The sequence below is a fragment of the Neopelma chrysocephalum genome, unplaced genomic scaffold, assembly GCF_003984885.1.
Source record: "Neopelma chrysocephalum unplaced genomic scaffold, ASM398488v2 Primary Assembly neopelma1_98, whole genome shotgun sequence".
Classification (NCBI taxonomy): Eukaryota; Metazoa; Chordata; class Aves; order Passeriformes; family Pipridae; genus Neopelma; species Neopelma chrysocephalum.
The window spans coordinates 4,385,690-4,406,389 of record NW_020897761.1 but is presented as its reverse complement, the minus strand read 5'-3'; the positions used below and the strand labels follow the sequence as shown (position 1 = coordinate 4,406,389).

At 45.0% G+C, this 20,700-nt stretch overlaps 1 protein-coding gene across 1 annotated transcript in view; it reads right to left on the bottom strand.

The window, feature by feature from the left end:
- Window positions 1–7,633: 7,633 nt before the first annotated feature.
- Window positions 7,634–20,700, bottom strand: part of TEDC1 (tubulin epsilon and delta complex 1) — a 73,567-nt gene continuing 60,500 nt past the window's right edge. Inside the window, exon 8 of the mRNA XM_027694541.1 lies at window positions 7,634–8,874. Coding sequence (XP_027550342.1) covers window positions 8,515–8,874 — 360 coding nt within the window. The 3' untranslated portion in view covers window positions 7,634–8,514. The remainder of the gene's footprint in view (window positions 8,875–20,700) is intronic.

Here is a 20,700-nt window from a genome sequence, read left to right as displayed (position 1 = left end):
GCTACTTGAGAGGGGTAAACAGGGAGAGGCTCCATCCCCAAAGCCAGAGGTGGCAATGGAAGGGATAAGCGGCAGTTGGAGCATCTCTTACAGCAGGACTCTTAGGGGGACCTGGGTCCTTTTGATAATTTATTAGCATACAGAGTCCCTGCAGGCAAAACAGCAAAATCCCTGTTCCTTGCTCTGTTCTAACCCGTTTCTTTCAAGGCAAACAATTTCTGAGCAATAGATGGGGGAAAAAAAATACTTTAAAAAGCCTTTTTACCCTTAGAAATTGAATGCCATCTGCTCCCTCAGCATTGCCCAGGGCATTTGCCTCCCCCTGAGCAGCCAGCGGATGGAAGCCGGCTCCCACTTGTGCCCACCAGGACCCCCGGGGCTGCCACAGGCACTGCTGTGCTCCGTGGGGCTACTGACAGAAAAAACAGAGCTCAAAGCCGAGGGCCACATGGCTGTGCTTGGGAAAATGGTGCTGAGAGAGGGAAGAAATGCACAGCACTGCCGACAGGGATGAGGGCAGCTGGGTGGCAGGGAGCTGTCAGGGGCTCCAGATCCACCAGCACTGCCTTTGGCAGTGCAGCCAGGGCCAAGTGCACATCTAGTCAGGGCGTGTGAGAGCTGCAGCAACAAAGGACGTATGCAGAAATGCTGAGCTGTAGCTGGAACAGGGGGGAATGTCCCCATCAGCACCCTGGTGCAGGCTCCATGCACCCCACATTAAATACTCACGGCACGACTGTGTGCCAGGGCAGCACCAGGAAACTTTCGCCCCAGGTTATCTCTTCAAGTGCACGACAGATTGTTGTTTTAAAAAGCACTATCATCTCCAAACAAAATTAAACATAGGCGAGAGAAAAATCCCTGCTGAGCAGTGAGACCATAAATCACTCCCATCCCTCTCCCTGCAGAGGCTGGAGCACGGCCATGGCTGGTGGGCAGTGGAGCACTCTTGCAGAACATGTGCTCTCCAACCCTCTCGGCACTGCAATCTTCTCCCTGGGAAGTTTCACAGCCTGGTGAGCCCGTCCCTGTCCCCATCGCAGCTCCTGGGGGAGCAGCAGGGCTGTGCATCCCTGGGGCTGGGCTGGCTGCAGCAGCACATCCCCATAGCACCCTCATAGAGATGGCAGCTCAGGGTGACACTGTCCCTCCCCACTGTAGTCCTTGCCCTTCCCATCCTGCAGCCCTCTCCTTCCCCACAGCACTTACAGTCCAAATCATGACAACTGACTTTCCACCATAACACAAGTTTGTGTTCATCTCAGTGCCACAAGCCACCATCCCCCTGTCCAGCCTTGGAGGTGCAGACCCCGAGTGTGTCAATGAAAGCTCTTCTTGACTTAGCAATATGAATTACAGCATGATACAAAGACCTATTAAAAGCTGCTTTCTAGAACAAATGCTGCCCCCATGGCTAATCAGCAGAATATTTCCTTCATTGAGAGACAAAATTAATATCACTGTTTGGCAGATCCAACGATGCCAAGGAAATAACTTGCAATCGAGCTTTATTGATATGATGCCTTTTGCTGCTGGCCTTGGCCTTGAGAGGGTAGCAATGAAAATGGGAGAATACAAATGGAAACCTGTAAGAGCCTGAAATTAATGCATGCCCTGAATCTGCAGGGAGCCAGGGATTAATAGGGAACATGAGTGTGCACAGCACAGGCTGGCCATGCTGCCTTGTCCCCCGTGGTGACACCCAGCAGGTGAGGGGACAGGCATAGCCTTGGCCAGGACATCTTCCCCATCCACCAGGCAGCCCAGACCCTTGACTGAGGGCTTTACAGTGCCTTTTCATTTTAAAAAGGGGGTTTTGAAGAGAGACGACACTATGTCAGCACCATGAAAGCTGGCATTAATCAAGGGTGATAGCATGGTCTCCTTGCCAGCGGTTAGCATTAAAAAATACATATTAGCATTTTTAATATTAATCAGTATAAAGAAAAAAGATACTTTTGTAAAAATTATTTAGAAAGCTCATTTACTTAGAGGACACTAGTGAATTAATATCACATCTCAGGGCACTGAAACATTAACGCAAAGTGAACCACCACAGGCTCGTGGTTCGCCCACACCTCACACCACACGTCGAGGCTCATCCCACAGCTGGGGTGGGACCCTCTTCTCTCATTTTGGATCGGGGCTAATCCTGCTCCAGAAGTCACAGACCACCTCATGCCAACAACAGGATGAACTTTGCTTCAGAGTTCACTGTCAATCTAAGGCTTCTTCCCACTCCCTGCTGAGCCCGTGACAGAAGTGGGCTTTTTTACGGCATTAATGGTTCAAACTGGACAAGCGACGTCATTCCAGGGCCTGACGCTGTCGAGGGATGGGGCTGAGCCAGCACAAGAGGCAGCAATTTTTGTGCTTACAGAAAACACACAGGCTTGTACCTCCCCTTCATCCCTCCCTGACAAGGAGGGCACAGCAGCAGGAGACCAGGGGGCTGGGGGACCCACCAGCTCCCACACTATGCTCCAGGGCCACTCCACTATTGCCTTAAGGCAATAGCACCCCAATAAAACATCTGACTGCTGCCTTTCCATGGCCAGACCCCTCATGCCCTGTGTCCTTCTGGGACCCGGCTGTCAGCACAGCCCCAGCACTCATTTGCTCATGGCCCAGGAAAGCTGCAAATCCCAGGTGGATGACAACAGCCTAGCAGGATTAAGCAAATTCCACACACACACCAGCTGCTGGAGATTTTGCCAACTGAGCAGAAAATGGCAGAAAATACCAGCTTTTTACCTTGGATTTGTATTTGTAACATAAAGGATATTTGGTGGCTCCTGCAAGACAAGCCCAAGAGCAGGCACAGTCCTGCTGTGCTGGCTTACCCCCCACATCCTGCTCTCTGCTGGCATTTTGGTTGTGCTCCACTGAGCCATTTGGTCTTTCCAGAGGATTTGCAGCTCTGTTCCCTCCAGAGCAGCTGTGGGCTGCTGCAAGGCAAGGGAAGCGTCCTGTGAAACAACCAGGCTGAGTTAATAATGTCAGATGGGAGAAGGAGAGCATTAGTAGTGACTGAGAGCCTGCTTTGACACTACCCTAGTAAATCCCTTGTTTGCTTGTCTCTGATGCAGGCTGCCATGCTCAAATATTTCTTAGCTGTACGTCAAGCTAAATCAAAGCATGAGCCACCAAGAGAGCAAGGCTCCCTCCCAGTCCCACTGCCCACCCAGCCCAGGCTGGCTGGGGGGCTGTGCCTCTCCCTGCTGCCCCTCTCAGCCCCCAGGAGCTGCAGGGGGTTGCTTTCCACAGCTGCTTCCACTCCCTTTGTTCATTGCCTAGATGGACCTGCACGAGGACTATTTCTTGGTGAGTAGCAGGTTCTCCAGCCCTGCAGAAGGAAGCAAACCAGAAGGACTGGATGCAGACACTAAGATTCATGCTGGGAAATAAGGTGGCACAGTTAACAACAAAGGCACCTGCCTGCAACAGCTCCTTAGTGGGACACGAAGAGATAGGGATGCTGGGGGATGATGGTGAGATTGGCAAAGATTTGCATGCACAAATCCCATCGGGGCCAGAAGCTGGGGCTGGGACAGGCACCCCCAGCCTGGGCCAGGAGCTTGCATGTGAGACTGGATGCTCACAGTTTCCAGGGGCTGCACATCTTCATCTTTCCTGCCTCCCATTTCAGAGCAGCAGAGGAACAAAACCCCTTAGGTACAGGGATCTGGCCGTGGCCTGGTGGCTGTGACACAGGGTGGGTATGAAGTGTCCGGGAGGATGAGAGGTTTCCCAACCTAGGGGCAAGACACCATCCCTGAGGGCTTGGGCTGTCAGCTGAGGAGCAGCAGTACTGGCAGACAGCTCCATATGAGCTGTTGGCTCCAGGAGGCGAAGCGTGAGGGTGAAAGACCCGAGGCTCTCACTGCAAGTGGCTGAGGGTCAGAGGAGAAGGAGCTCAACCATCAGGCATGTGTTTAACTCCCACTGAGCCTGCACCACGCTGCCACACACACATGCTCACACCAACTGCTAGCAGCTCATCCTCCAGCAGGAGCTGGTGGAGGGATCCCACAGGGAACCCAAAACACTCTAGGCTGGAAATCACTACTCCCAGCAGCTCTTATTTTTAAACATAGGTTGCAGCCGTTATTTACCAGCAGGCACAATGTTGTCAGGAGCGGTGACTGCGGATGCCACGTTTGCCTTTTGCAAAGTAAACCTCCTGTTTTGACTGCAAGCTGATTGATGCTCAGTTATTTGGGGAGGAATATTTCCAGCTACACAGTGCGAGCCAGAGTTATCAGCCAATTAAGTATTTATGGCCAATTCCATTTTCCTAGCAAGATGCTTGGAAAGCAAGCACCAGTTACATCAGAGCAAAAGGTTAAACTGTGCTTTTCTATAAACACCTCCATGCTGGCCTACCAGAACCTGCACACACAGAAGTCCTGTAAAAGCTTCTCTTAAGGCTATGCTTGAAAGCAATCCATCACCAGAGAGTGTAGTTCAAACACTGCAGCAGTGAAGCATCACCAGAACATGAAGACAAAAGCCAAGTACTCCCAGTTCCACAAGGAGGCTTAGCTGTGATGGGGTTTTCACAGAGACAGGCTGAGCTGGGAGCTGTCACCAGGTGAACATCTGGGACAGCTCTTCACTGCCTGACCCTTGTCAGGTGTACCCCACTACCACGTGCAGCATCTCTGCCAGGTACTGATTTAACATTGGTTTCCTGCTTTTCCAACATGGGCCATCACCTCTAATAGACTCCTCTCTCCCTAACATCACTTAGAAACCCTGCATCCAAACCCAAACTAAACTAACTCCCTTTAGAATGCACCAACAGGGATAACTTCTGCTGTAGCTTCTTCAAAAAAGCAGAAACCAAACCAAACCTTGCTGCCTGTCTCAGATGTTCAGACAACATCACCATGAGCCTTCTCCCATCACTCAACAACCAATTGCACACAACGTAACACAGCTTCCCCAGTGATACCCACTGTTCTCTGTTCAACTCCATCAACAATTTTAGGGCAGATCCCTGCTTTCACAAGGAAATGTACAACCAGCATGGTGGTATGGCAAAGGATAAACCCCTTAACAGCTCTTGTCTTTCCTTCAGCCTGCAGTGGGTTGTTTCCAACACTCCCCAATTCCTGTAAAGTAATGCCTAACATTTACTGAGCATGCAGGAGCCCATAGATGACATGTACTCCTCGAGTCATCCTCCGCCTGCCACAGCATCTGCCAGAGACCAACCAGTCACTTGGCTACTGGTTGTCGCACAATTCCCAGGGCAGCCATTCCCACTTCTGCAGCATCCCCGACTCCTGATACGGGGCCAAGCCCTGGTGACTGAGGGGGCCACTGCAGCCTTTAAAACTGCTGGGCTGTGATGGCAGGTGAGAGAAGTCAGCCTGAACAAGGGAAGGAAAATACTCCAAATGCCACGGTAACAGTATGAGGTGACAAACACCTATGTGTTCATAGGTTATATCCCATTAAGTGTGACTGTGGCCACCCAGTTCACTTTCCTGCTCTCACTGCAGCTGGTGTTAATGCAGGAGTATTTTATTAGGCTTTCAAGTGATATTTATCATACAGCATCTCCCACCAGTACTGGAGAGACAGCTGATGAAGGCTGGAAAGCATCTGTATTTCAGGTGTATTAATATGCCTCCAAAGCCATCAAAAGTTGTGTGACCAGTCACTGAGGCATGACCACATGACATGACCCTGTGTGTCCAATTCCTGTGATATTAAAAAGACAGCCTTCACAGGAAAACCACCCTCCAAAATCTGATGTGTGAGAGTGCCAAGCTCTTATAATACCTCCCGCTTTGTACTCTCTGTGCTGGTGCTGAGAAGAGGGCAAAGGAAAGAGGAGGTTACAGGTATTGGTTTTAAAACCACTGCAGCTCAAAATGCCCCACTGACCTTCAAGAAGGACTGCAGAGAAGCTGCTCTGGTTTAAGCTAATTGGTACCTGAAACAAAAGGCAGTGGAAAACTGGTGTCAGAAAATAAAAACCATACTTGCCTGCGCTCTTAGTGCAAGGTGTCTGCAGCATGCAACACCAGCACAGCCCCACAGGTGGAAAGGTGATCTTTTAACCTGCCTCAGCTGCAGCCCCTCCCGGTGCAGAAGCCAGAACAAGCAGCTCCAGCTCCCACTGGCTATCCTGACAGCTTCAGTGGCTATGTCAGTTCAGCAGCTTATGCCTTCTGTGAGTCACTGTAGGCACTTCTATACATCACACATACACAGACATACTGAGCACTGCCATTCTTGACGTTCCACCAGAGAGAAAAACACTTCTTCAGGATCAAGCAGGGCAAAGGCACTGCTAGTTGTGGTCTCTGATGAGGCAGAGCCCTGGGATGAACACACTGCACAAAGTGCACAATGACAAGAGTTGATAATCCGAAGTCAGTCATTCCATAAATGACTACTGTCAGTTCAAGGGGACAGCAGCATAATACATCGTGGCATTCGGCATTAAGCCAACCCTGATAAGCCACAGCAAGGCATGAGCTAGACCTGCACTTGAATCTGAGTGTTCTTGCCATGCTCAAGAATATCTGCACACTCTTCTCTGTTGAAAATCTCAGGAGAACAAAGGGTCTTCTGAGGGCAATGTTTTTAAACTGAAATGTGATGCAGTATGAAAATTTCCTTCTATAAAAGCTAAAGGAGGATATGAAATTCTCAAAGAGATAGACTGGTGCTGCCACTCTTGTTAGTTCTAGGATATACTGTTTCTCTCCCATTCATGAATAATTTTCTGTGAAACCTGCGTCTGAGTAAGTCCTCTTGTACATCAAATGTCAGCAGCCCTGGATCCAACACCCGCCCAAAACTGTGCCAGCCTGAACAGTTCTGAGCTTGGTCTGAGATGGTCTGGAAAGCAAAGTGGTGTGCATTGGCTTTTTAGGGCCATTGATATTTTTCCAGGAGCAGCAGCTGAGGCCACCTGCCCCAGAGATGGATCTCATCAGTCCACAGAGGTTTTCTGCTCCAGGACTGTTGGTCACCCCCGGTGGCAGCTGACAGCAGGCACACTGGGTGAGACAGCCTTGGACAACACACACAAACACCCCGCTCCCAGGGGCTGTCCCATCCCTGTAGCGTTGACTGGAGTTGAGGTCTCAAGGTGAGAGTTGCCCTTCCCAACAGCCTTTCTCAAGTTTGGTCCTTGGACAAACCACCAGGTCCACACGGAGGAAAGGCTGTTTGAAACTTGGCTCACATTAAACTGAGCTTGTATACTCCTGGCCTACCAGCAATGCTGTGATCAACTGGGTGAAACCAGGGCAAACCAGCCCTCCCTGTGTGGCTCTCCACTGACATTTGCATTGCCACTCATTTCTGCAAGACCTGCGCGAGAACCAATATGGGAGGTGCTGATGAGCAGAGTCTGGAAGCATCTGAAATTTCCTTAAAGAGACCTGAGCCTTGTCCACCCATCCCAGCCGCACATGGTCTCCCCATGGAGCAGCAATAGTACTGATGCCTGGAAAGAGGTCCTTAGAGGTGCTTACCTTTGCCTGCTGAGAGCCAAGAGCAACTGGCAATTGGTGACACCACTGAGCTGGGGTAGCAGACAGAAATCCAGATGGAGGAGAGCCCACTGCTCACAGCAATTCACAAATGAAAAGCAAACTGGGTTTTTTAAAATATATTTATTCCTGAAAGTGTACAACCAGAATATAACAATATTCCTTGGTGAAAGCAAAATAGAAAATGGTAGGAAATGAAGGTCAAGGGAAAAACATTTGCATGTTCCAAGGGAAGAAGTCTCCAGAGACAGATCTTGGAAACTCCTCAAGCTTGGAAGTTAAGGTCATATTTCTACACCACAGAAATTTCCTATAGCAGATCCATAACTTATGTATCTCATTGTGACTCATAACTTGATGGAATGGGTTTCTAGTTTGTTCTCTTTGAGAACCCAATTATTTCAAGTGCATCACACCAGTAAATGAAATTGGTGCACTGCTTTATTTATTATTAGGCATTTGTTTTTCTTTATCATGACTGCATTATAGCTGCCACAAATACTCAAACCAGCTGTATTGAAACAGCATACTTTCTTGAATATTTCCAATCCCTCTAAGCCTTGGTACTTTACATGTTCTCCAATACTTGGATTTTTCTGACTAATGAACTCTTCTATTTGCTGCAAAATATTGAATGCAATTAGTACTTCAGTGCACAGCCTCAATGTATGCCGTGCCTAGCAGCTGAGCACTGTAAAAGAGCACAGTGCTTGGCAGAAGAATCCCAAAGATAAAAGGGAGATTTATGCACACTCCCACCAAGGCCTAATGCAGAATTTAATTGGCAAGGTTGGCAATAAAGGGGCTGCAGAGAGAGCCACAAAGGTTATGGCCCCAGTGCAAGTCACAAAGCAGTAACAAGTTATGATTCCCAGGCTAAAAAATTAGAACTTACATTTAGTTCCTCACCTCGCGCTCCCCCACACCAGGCTGCACAACGTGTTCTCATCATGTCAGCCTATTCCTTTGCTCTTCTCAGACCAGCTTTATCTCCTCAAGGGGAGATACAAATCACTCCATCCAACCCTTCTGCAATTGCATCCAGCCTGTGCCGGCACTCCTCTCGCAGCTGCTCCAGCTCTCTCTGCAGGCTGGCCTCTCTCATCCGCAGTTCTCTGATCACCTCTGTAGCACTGACAGCTGAAACAGGCTCCTTGGATACACACTGGCCAAAGCCCGTTTTGCTGGCAGGATGTTTGCTCCTCAACACCAGTCTGTACAAACCGTGCATTTTATTTTTTTTTGGAGCACAAAGGCATGTAAGATTTAGCAGTTTTAGTTCAACACTTTCCTGTATCTTTCTAGCAGTGGCAGAGAAGCCCTCCTTCTGTAGTTCTTCCTCTCTTGTCCTCACCTGTAGAGAGAAAAAAAAAACAGGAGGGGAAGAGTATGGTACATTTCTGTGAAAAAAAAATCCTCCCACCAGGAAACAACACAAAATTGTCATGTTTGGACTAGGATGTACCAAAAAGAAGACCCAACTGTGAGTACAAACTAAAGCGTGTGGCAGTGAAAACTGAATTAAGCTAACATGTGCTTTCTATCAGGCAGCAGCCTCAGTAACCAAAAAGCTGCCTGTGGTCATTTGTTTGCAGATTCACAGTCCACCAGCCTCTCCACTGATGACTAATACATAAGGGCTCTGCATGCTTCCCTCTTACTGAGGAGTGGGTGGTTTGGCTTCAGAGCAAAACACACGGAGCAAAAAGGGGGACCCAGCAGAGCAACCTTCATCACTGTTGTGCTTCAAGCCACCAGGCTGACATAACAGATTAATTGCCTCGTGAATAACAGCATTATTTCAGTTTGCAAATGCTTTCTGCATTTGGCAATGCTAAAAAGTAGGGATGACAACTGTAAGTTAGCAATTCCTTAATTCTCAATTCCCATTATGGGGTAACAATTAGGAAAAGGAAAATAATGGACCAGAGACAAAGTAGAGGCCAAGACAAAAATGAGTACCAGGTAGCACACTTTCAGTGAAGACAGACCTCAATAAAACAAAAGCTTTTCTTTGACAGAATCACAGTCTGGATGATAAAAGCCATAGTATATACTGGGATTTCTCCAAAGCATTTGACTTAATGTTCTCTAACAATCTGAGTTGAAGAACTTGCAAGATGGTAATTGCCTTGCCAATTTTACTAGTGGATTAAATATGAATTCAGTGACTCATCTCAAAATGCACTTGTCAGTGGGGAAACATCACTAAGAAGAGGCACCCTACTCAGGCCTTCAGGGAAATGGTTCTTGGTCCAATGGGATTTTCTGTTTCTGCTATGGCAACAAGCTGCCAAATCAGTTCAGCCAAAAAGCAGCAAAGTTTCAGAAAAGGGATGCTGCCTCTGCAACCTGCACAAATCCCAGAGCTCTCCTGAGACTTGTGTGCAGTTCTGGAGTTCATGCTTCAAAAAACCATAGGGAAACAGAGAGTAGGATTCAAAGGCAGGTCACCCAATGACCCACAGCTCAGAAAACAAGCTTTAGGAGTATGAAACTTCAAGAGTTCAAAATATCCCATTTATGGAGACAGATATATAATTAGTTAGTTCCTAAAAGAAAGTGGAAAAAAAGGTGGTGAGAGACCAGACTGCTGACAAAGCCATATGAAGATCAAATAGATGAAAATTCAAGTTAGATATTCAGCTTCAGAGTAAGACATTGTTTCCTACTGTGAGGATAATGAACCATGAAATGCTTCACTGCAGCTCCAGGGATGAATCCTTTGGCCAAAGCTCAGCTCAGGTCAAGCTCAGTGCTAATGATACCCCTTCCAGCCTTGAAATTGCTCTGCAACCCCTCCCGTTCCTGGCCGCGGGTGAAGCTGAACAACTCCTTGGGGTTTTAAATCTGCAGATCTGCATTAAGATATCAGCACCTCACGCATTAGGGCTTTGACAAGTTCCCTGTAAAGTCAGAGAGATTCTGGCAGCTCTCTGAAGCACCAGAGATCAAGCAGAGCTCAAAGCAGCCACAGCTGCAAGGACAAGAGTCCTAAGGTAGAAAAGCCCCCTCGCCTTTGCCACCATCGAGCTACAGCTGCTCAGAGTCAAGCCAGCTGCTGTATCTGGAGAAAAAGGGCTTTTTTTCCATAGATCAGTGGGGAAGGTTTTACTACTGACACAAGTTCAGAAGCTTATGAAATACAGGGGATCAGTCTACATTCTCTAACAGGTGCAAGGTGCAGGTGCAAGGGCTGCAGTCACAGTCAAATTTCCCCACTGACACCAATTTCATCAGGGCTTCACTCACTCATCCCACATCTTCCTTCAGAGTATCTTCATGAGTTTTGCAGCCAAGTAATTAATCCTCTCCATAGTCTTCTGATGAGTTATTCTCACCCCTCAGCCTCCGCTTAAAAAAGATTAAGAAAATCAATCAAATCAGAAAGGGAGTAAATTTCTCTGAATTTTTGCTAACACATTAAAGGCTTTATCGATGCAGAACCATCTGTTAAAGGAGACCTCTGTTGATTAAGGTATTTGAATAGAGAATTGAAGCTGAGAGAAGTCTATCTTTGTCCTTGTCCAAGAACCAGGGGTCCCTCTTTATCATAATCCCCAAGGAATCCCAGGACATCTCTTGCTGTTGGCTAAAAGAATATGAGGTCCAATTCTCTAACACCGCTTTAGAAGGAACAAAACCGAAAAAATAAATTCAATGTTATCTAGTCTCCCCACAGCCAATGAATAAATGGAAAATTATGTCTGCACAAAGTGGATTTAACACTGGAATCCAGGATGGGAAAAATTTCCAGTTACATACAAATAACAACATCACTCAACAAACAGAGCCCACAAAATGTTATTTATTTCTCGCATTAAACTCAAGCAGAAACAAAGTAGGGCTGTATAAAAGCATTCTTAATGAAACATAGGTTTTCGTGCTTTCCACTGGTCCAAATTAGAGAATTTTAATATCATACACGAGGCACATGATGGAGGAGCAGCATGCTCCTCTCAGTACTAAGCGCATTGAGTTCTAACTCATAGCAACAGTAGGGATAAGAATTACTATACAGAAGCAGGAGCAGCTGTAAGGACAGGAAAAACAGCCTTACAGTCAGGGAAGTGTAATAAATTCCTACATCCGAGGATCAGAAGGGCGTTGCACATACTATCTTCTATAAAGAGGACCAGTATTTCCTGGGATAACATTAGATAAATTTAAGAGGGAAAATTTTCAAAATAATGAATATGAAATAAGAGAACAAGTTCAGCAAAGCACTATTTATTTCCTATCAGCACAATCTGGAGTTGGAAAGCTACCTCTACTTCTTTCCTACACTATTCTTCTCGGAAGGCTCTGCAGCCATATGTATGGCCACAAATATACTCTTGTTGCAGTTTATAGATTTCAATTGCTAAAAATCTCTGAGGGTTACCTTCAAGCAATATCCTTTACTCTTCACATCCTGAATGCTTGTGAAAATACTCAATAATCTCCTCCTGTATGGTTAATTGATGCTCTCTAACAGCTTGCTGTCTCCCATTAGTCAGCACACAATGATTATTCTCCTCTGCAAAACAATCTCAATAGACCACTTTGTATTAAACAAACATATTGTAAAAGATTAGGAGCCTCAGCATTTTGTGCCTGCCCATTTCTATCTCACAGCTCTGCCTTTCAGTCTCAATCTACCAGCCGGAATTTGAATTCCCAATTAGGTGCGTAGTGCTGTCTGACAACTGCTGCACATCCTCTCCAAATAAATACAACAACATGATAATCATCGTTTCCACTTCTACAGAATCAAACTCATCCCAAAGGGAGCTTTGAGAAAATCCACTCCAAATGTAGAGGGAATCAACTGATGAAGAATCAGCATCTTCAAAATGACACATATCCCGCTCTGCGGCGGGTACTGACCTGGTTAGTTGTTCACAGCAGAGCAGCCACTCACAGACACTGAGTCCATGGCAGTGTGCTGTCCCTCTGTGCACTCCAGTATCAACATATTCTACCAGATTTCACTCTCCCAAGAACATGATAAGAGAGCAGGAACCTCCCGTGGCACACAGGCATCCTCACCAGCTCTACAAGGGCTGTAGATGGAGAGATGCCATGAGTGCACACTGAGGCAAATATTCCTGCTGGGTTCCCTCCAGCTCTTCACCTCACCCTGTCACCAACCACTGTTTGGGGCCAAACTGCCCCAAGTGCTCGTAAATGTTTTCCTTTCAATAACATCAGTCTTCAAAATGTATTAGAAACTAAAAGCTAATGGGAAAACTATAATAACTTCCATGTTCTAAGGAGAAGCCAACAAGCTAGTGGAGTTGCAGATAGCAGTGTTGCTTCTTAGATCAGACTGAAAAGGGACCAAAGTTACAGACAGCCTGTGCTGCCCTTCCCAACCAAACCTGGCACAGTATGAAGGGCTGCAGTGTGCACATGCACAGATACTGCTAGCAGATTCTCCTACAGGAATATGCAAAGAAATAAGCACCATAATAAAACAGATCAACATTAGCTGGAGGGTGGGCAGCTGCCTTCTCATTCCTGACAGGGTGGGATCAAGCCAGGCAAGACATCCATCAAGTGTGGAAAGGATTTACCATCTCCCCAGGACATCATTATGACAGATGCTGCATTTCCAAAAACATTCAGGCTGACATCTGATTGAGGAAAATGACCAAGCCAAACCAGAAAAGGATGGGCCCAGTAGAATTGGAAAGAGGAACATCCAAAGGTGAGTTACATCCAAAAAACAAGCTGAGCAGGCAGCTTGGCTCAGTCCCCACCACAGCGAATTAACTTTTGCACCAATGCACATAACGGACTTCAAGCCTGCAAACACTAACAAACATGATGAATTTCCCCATCACTTCATCATCCCTACCTTCTCTGAAATGTCTTCTAACCAAAGATATCACTGGCTGTCCTTTTCATCCAGACAGCTATCCCAGCTATTTTCAGTCCTGGGAATCCTCTGGCTTTGAATAAATCTTACAACAATGAGTTCAGTGGGCAAATCATGGAAAAGGTAACGTCACACATTTTAGGTGAGCTGCCTTCCAGTTTCTTTGCATGTTCCATTGTTTTGAGGCCAGAACAGTAATACCCAGATTCACCTCCCCTGGACACGTGATAATTTGTCATGTGGACCGCCCCGGTCTTTCCACTGCCCATCTTGTGAAGCTCCACTTCCATCAATGGCTTAAGATGCTCTACACATCTAGTTCACTTGATCTCTCCTCAAAGAGAAGAACTTCCAGCCCCTCAGCTCCCTCACATTTGCCTGTACACTTCTGGTCATGAGCTTCCCAGAGCTTTGTGTTTCATTCTGTAGCGCTCGGAAACATCCGAGAGGGCCTGATCTCTCTCACAGTATTAATAACCCACAACTGAAAAGTGTAGTAAAAGTTACGTACAAAATGGTTCTCTTTCTGCTAAGAAGCAAGCTGAATGTGAACTTATTTGGAGGGAATTTTACCAGCATGCAAGACATCCCAAAGAGATGCTAAGAGATCTAGATAACCACATCATGTTACTTAAATAATTTCCAGTAATGACCTAGCAAAATTGACAATCTTCCAAATGCTGAAAGTGAACATTTCAGCTTGTTAAAACTTCACGTGGCAGCCTGAAAGCCTCAGAAAGCAAATTGGATGCTCTGCCTCGCAGTTACAAGCCTGAAGGAAGCCACTAGCTAGTGATGGAGGTTTAAAAAGCAGCAGCAAGGAAAGGTCCAAACACCCACTTTGAGGAAAAGAGTGGGGAGAGGCACAGGAGCATTTCCATTTTATTATCACGTTGTTGCCAGCTTCAAAGAAGGAATAGAGAACCAAATGGCCGGAGTTCCTTCAGAAGTGGATGATAAAGACCAGAATCATGTCATTATTTTTAAGTCACAATCTCTTCATATTATTCTAAGGGTTTTGTAGAAATGGTTATAAGAGTATCGTTCAGAAAATCACTCTTCAGAAAAGCCTAAAAATGGCCCATTTTCTGTTTCCAGTCCTATCCATGCACTCCTCTCATATTTCTCTCATGAACAGGGAGAAGACCCCACATGCATACAGGATGAAACACAAATTATCCTTGCCGTGCTGTACAGATACTACAAACTGCAATGCCTGCCTCTGCCAGAAAAAACAGTGCAGCTTGCTTCTTTGTGCTTCTACTCACAAAGAACAAACAGGAAAATCTCAGATCTTGTCTTTTTGAGTTGGAGAATGAAAGGAAATTAGGAAATATAAATGGATGCAATATCCAAGCCACGAAGTCACGCTCCTTTGCTATCAGGGCATAATAACCCAACACATTTCATAAACTCATCTAGTTCCTCTGAGAACAATACAGAGCATTTTAACTTGCAGAATTTTTTACTCCTAAAGGAAGCTCATTCCCAAGCTTTATTTTAAAGCTATCACGTCTAAGATGGCCCCTGAAGTGAAATATTACATGCTTGGAAACAGAATATTAATGAGGGGTCAGCCTGCATAAATAGAAGAGACCTGCAAGGCCAGCTGGAGCATTCACCTGCCTGGCTCTGAACAGCTCCACAGCACATTGCAAAACCCCAAGCACGGGTTCCCCAGCCTAGAGGAGCTGCCCAGAGCTCCCAGTCTCCCTGTAAGCTGAGCAGACTCTCATTCAACGCACAAGTATCAATTTCAGATAAAGGTCTGTATGTAAAAAATGGAAGTGGGATAAGCATGGAGATACTGGCACTGCTCAGAGACTGTCGGCATGGATGCTGTGCACAAATCCTGGCAGCTGAGCACTGGAAACCAGGTATGGCAAATTGAGGTTGGTTTAGGAGTTTTCAGTTTCCACAATGCAAGCCAGGTCAGTCCAGGGGCTGAACCTTGCAAATACTTGTCTTTAATCACTACACCCTGAATAACACTTTCTAAAGGATCATCATTTATACCTTGTATTGTCTTACGGTTTATATCTAGTGTTTTTTCCACCACCACCCCCAAGGAATGCCTTGCAGAGTTGCAATCCCAGCTGACAGTCTATCCAGGATACAGAAAACAGGATACACAAAACAGGATAGAGGAGGATTTGCAAACTCTTTTTAAGAAAGTCCTCCTTGTCATCACTGAAAAAACAGCATCAAGTACAAGAGAAAAGAGCAAAAGGAAATGATAAGCAAAAGTATCAATAACATATTAGGGGGAAGAGCAGAGTCACTATAAGCATAGCAGAAATACCTGTAAGTATTAATAAGAGTGGAATACAATCAAAATAGTCACAGGGATCCCACAATTCCCACCCACAACCACTTTACACTCCCATACAGGAATTTCCTGGCTATACAACATGCATTCTGCACCTTTCTGCACACAGAGGAACACTGAGAATCAGCACCATGGTCTGTCTGTGAGAGAAGATGTCCAAGCAGAGTCCCAGATATCACTAGGGACAGCGAGAGCTGAACATGCCAGCATTGCTGTTCCCCATGTTTCTCACTGTACAGAACAGAAATCAATAACCCAAGAATTTTGTGTGTCCCCAAAGACATAAAAATAAAGCCTTTTTCACACATAAGTAGGGTGAGGACTTTACAGTTCTTTAACAATAAACAATAATTTGGCTGGGCACCAGTTTCTTTTAACAAAATTCTTCGGTGTTTTTTTTTTTGAACAATGATGGTTAAGGATATGACAAATGCTTTCCCCTTCCTTAGCTGTAGACAGTAACCCACTCAGCCTCAGAGGAACAGAGAAAGGCACCACTTCAAGGGATGCTGTAAATGCATAATTGACAAAATCAAATCTGGCAGCTCCTACTGTTGGGAAAAATTACAGAGCAGGGGGGACAGGACCCCGCAGAGCAGGAAAATCAGGCCCCCAAAATCATCTAAAGCCATTTGCTGCTTATACACAAAAGTCCACAAGTTAAAGCAAAACCAATATCTGCAATCAGCTGTTCTGGAAACACTACAACACTGAGTAAGCAGGTGTTTTACTACAAAAAAATACCTTACCTTACTCTAATTTCAAATTCATGTCCTATAGTAACTTGCCCAAATGTAATTTCAAACCTTTAAGAAAGCTACAGAGTTAGTACTGCAGCTCTATAAACCTTGTCTCATTGAATCAAGCTTCTCTGCTGTAAGCTTTCAAAGGTTTTAATTTTCTGCAGCAATTTCTACACACTAAAGAGTATCCAGTTTAAAAAGCTGAAAACCATCACTTGCTATTTTAATAGCTGAAGACTTCCCACACTGTCCTGCCTAAATGAGGTTTCTTTCTTCTGGTGAGATCCTTGATTGTACACAAAGAGACCTAAAATAGCCCATTTAATACCAATTCTCATGCATTTATGGTTTATAGTCATAATAAACTGTTTGAATAGTCTAACCTACTAAAAGCACAAGCTACAGTATCTCACCTGGTAATTTCTGCAATGCTCTGCTACTTCCTGGTAAACTACAGGGTTTCTTGTAGAAACATATACTTTTGGGGTTTTAAACACAGGCTCCAGCTCCCTATCACTGCATTACCTCAGCAGTGAAATATATTTATGGTTAAAAATATGTCCCTTCTCAGCAAGTTCCGCCTCAGCCACTGTGTCTTCTTTTACCATCTTTCATCTAATACTCTCAAAATTCCTCTTCTGCCTAAGAACCTACAGAACATGATCCAGCTATGAACTTTGCCTTGGTTAAATTACACTATTCTCACTTCTCAAAGAGCTGGACCAAATTAAATCCCTTATTACCCCTCCTTTAATCCTTTCCAATCTTTCAAGCATTTCCCAGCTGTGAGGGTGGTATAAGTGGGGCCAACACATTTCATTAAGCTCTGAATTGTGATCTATATCTTATCTGCCCAGTGGCAGACAGCAACATTTAGTTGCCAATAACCTAACATCTCTTCCATGACCCATTACCCTCTATTTCCTAAGGCCATGAAATGGAAAGGTTTGCACATATCCAAAACCTGATGCTGTAGGCAGATCAAACTCATTTGAAGTACACACACTGGTATTTCTTACTAAACCCACACCCCAGCAACAGTAAGAAACTCAAATAATTTCTTTCAGCTTAACAATAATTACAACAGCTAAAACAAAATTTCACCTTACTATAATTAGTAATTTCTAACACTTTTTATTAGCTCAGCAGGAGGAAAAATCTCAGGCCTCTGGAATTGGTGGTGAAGAAATGAAAGGGGTGATCCCAAAGTAATACTGATGGGGCCATTATTTGTACCATAAACTACGAAGATATTTTAGAAGGGTTGTAAAGCTGAGCTATAGCAACTGACAGAAGATGTAATTATGCAGCTGCATTCCAAATTTTGCCCGAGATCTGCAATTTCCTGCAATTAGAAAGGAATGTGTGCATCTCCAATCTTTTGCATTTTAAGGCAAGACATTCACTCTCGGAATGCTAACTCCCAGGCACACATACTGTCATTCCAAAACAAAATGACAGGGAAGCCAAGGAGAGGCCAGGTACTTATTTTATCTAGGAATAAATCCTTTAACTGGGAGAGGAGTCCTCTGAGAAGAAACTAAAAATAAGTTTTAATACCCAGAACATACATAGCTGCATCTGACAGAAAGGGCTGCCACAGTCTGGCAGGGCACTGCTGCTCTGTTTCAATTATACATCCAATACTGCAAAGCACTTCCTAGGCCTTCAGATCAACATCCACACTGTTCTCCAATGGAAAGCTTTTAGATAGCAAGGAAGCACAGTAATGGGAAGTTAGATGTTAATTAAAGCATCTAGATGACAGAATTTCATAAAGAGGAGTGATCTCTTCTTGTCTGAAAGGATAACATATTTTTGTTGGCTTTGTTTGGTTTGTTTTGAGGGCTTTTTGCTTTGTTTTTAGTGGGGGGTTTTTTAAGATATTCCAATAGGTCTGTATTTAAGACTCATGTATCTAAACACACTGATGGAAGTCAGAAAAGTCAATTTAGCTTAATATAAAGAAAAAGTATATGGGATTAGGAAAACAGGAAAGAACAACATTAAGATTTTTCAGGGACTTTACCAGCAAAATACAAATATACCTCCAAATATCAACACAAAAGCTCACGACTGATAAAAGCATTGCCTGTGTGCTGAGCTTACAAATAACTACGACACAGGCAAAGCCAAGGGGAAATTAATCCTCTTTGGCCTCAGAGCAACTGAACTCTATGACAGCTGCACCGTGAGCCTGTGTGAGCAGACCTGCTTACAGTGAGGGCTTCACCCAGCTCTCCTCCTGTGATGGAGCTGCACTGGATCTACCCTAAAAGAGATGCACAGAGGCAGCTCCTTCAAGGATAGCCTTTGGGTTGGATTGCTGAAGGACATACCTGAGGCAAACAGCCCAGAACTCAGGTAGCTACGCTGAAAGCCTCGTGAGACACATTCCTCCTCCACAAAGCTATAAAAATGTATCCTAGCTCAGGGGAGACCTTATCATTCTACACAACTACCTGAAAGGAGGCTGTAGACAGGTGGGGGTTGGTCTCTTGTCCCAGGCAACCAGCGACAGGCCAAGAGGAAACAGCCTCAAGCTGTGCCAGGGGAGGTTTAGGTTGGATATTAGGGAAAATTACTTCATGGAAAGGGTTGTCAAACACTGGAATAGGCTGCCCAGGGAAGTGGTTGAGTCACCATCCCTGGAGGGATTTAAAGGGATTTAAAGGACGCGTAGATGTGGCACTAAGGGACACAGTTTAGTGGTGGGCGTGGCAGTGCTGGGTTGGACTTGACAATCTTAGTGTTTTTTTTCCAATCTAAGCAATTCCATGATTCTGTTCTATGATATTTTTGTACTCTCTGTGCCTGAGCTTTTGGCGCATATAATTTGCTTTTCCGCTGGTTAACTTTTGAGGAAAACAACTGAAATCAAATAAAATAATAGATGGGAGTCAATGTTATGCTATTGCAACAACTCTGCAGAACCAGACAGGGACAAATCTTAAAATAGTAAATGGTCCTCAAAGAAACTTCTGCATCACCTCTGTTCACCTGAAGAGGATTCCAGCACAAAAAGAGCAGATATGAAGCTTCAGCAAGAGCATACAAGAAGATGACCAGAATCACTGTGCTCTGGAGCCAGGAGCTCATCTAAAACTTTACAGCTTCTTCCCAAGAAGACTGCCACTGCTCTAAGGAAGCGGGACAGCTCCAAGCAGGAATATCAAACTTCCAGATTCTTTACCACCAGCTACAAGAAGACACAGTTCATACTTGTGAAAGTCCCATATGCCACACAATTCTGAATGCAGACCACAGGGAATAAGAAGAAAAACACCTACTTCCCTCTCCAAATTAGAAATCTTCAGCATTTTGCAGTAATTAAAAAAGTTCCATTCTAACATTCCAGCCTTTCATAATGCATTTCTTTTTAACTGTAGTTTTACCTCTAGACTTTCCCAAATTCTTGAATTTAATTAGAAGATCACACAAATTGAAGTAGTAACAGGCACATACTGAAAATGTATGATGTAAAACCCAGAATATGTAAGTAATTCAGACACTTGCAGAAAAGCTGCAGGGCCATTTTGAAAAAGACCCTGACAACTACAAATTACAAAGGAAGGCAACAGACAAGTATTGCTTCGTATAATAAATTGCTCACTTACTTTTCAATTTGTTCTACCAAACTTTTATCTTGGGCAGCAGAGACAAACACTGATGATAGATCATCTCAGATCAAAGTGGTTTGCAGAGGCTTGGAGGGTCCCACTTTGTTTTAAGAAGACCTTTATCACTGTGCAACATAAAAGTAACCCCTTCAGAAAGAGTGCTGCTTGTGTCTTGCACTTCTCTATATCACCCTGCTTTGGGAGAACAGGATGTGAATCAAATTCAAGCAATGCAGCCCCTGTACAGACAGCCAAAATAAGGAATGTTGATGCAAACCACTCCTAAACACAGAGATGAGAGGAAAGCATTACCACCTAGCCATACAAATTTTCAGAAAAGGTTTTTTCTTAAGCAAAAAGTACCAAAAAAAAGAAAAACAGCACCCCCACCTTCACACCCAACTTTTAGGGAATTTCTTCACCCCCAAACCATTTTGGTTTCCAGTTAGAAAACACTTCCTTGTCCCCTTCAGGGGCTTTGCATGACCACTGCAGAACCTCCACCAGGACCCCGCCCTGCAGCTCTTCTCCCTGCTTTTGGGGGAGGCAGGAGCAGTGCATCCAGAGCAGCAAAGGTCACTCCAGCAGCCCAGCCTATCCACAGCTATAGCAGGAGGCAAAAGAA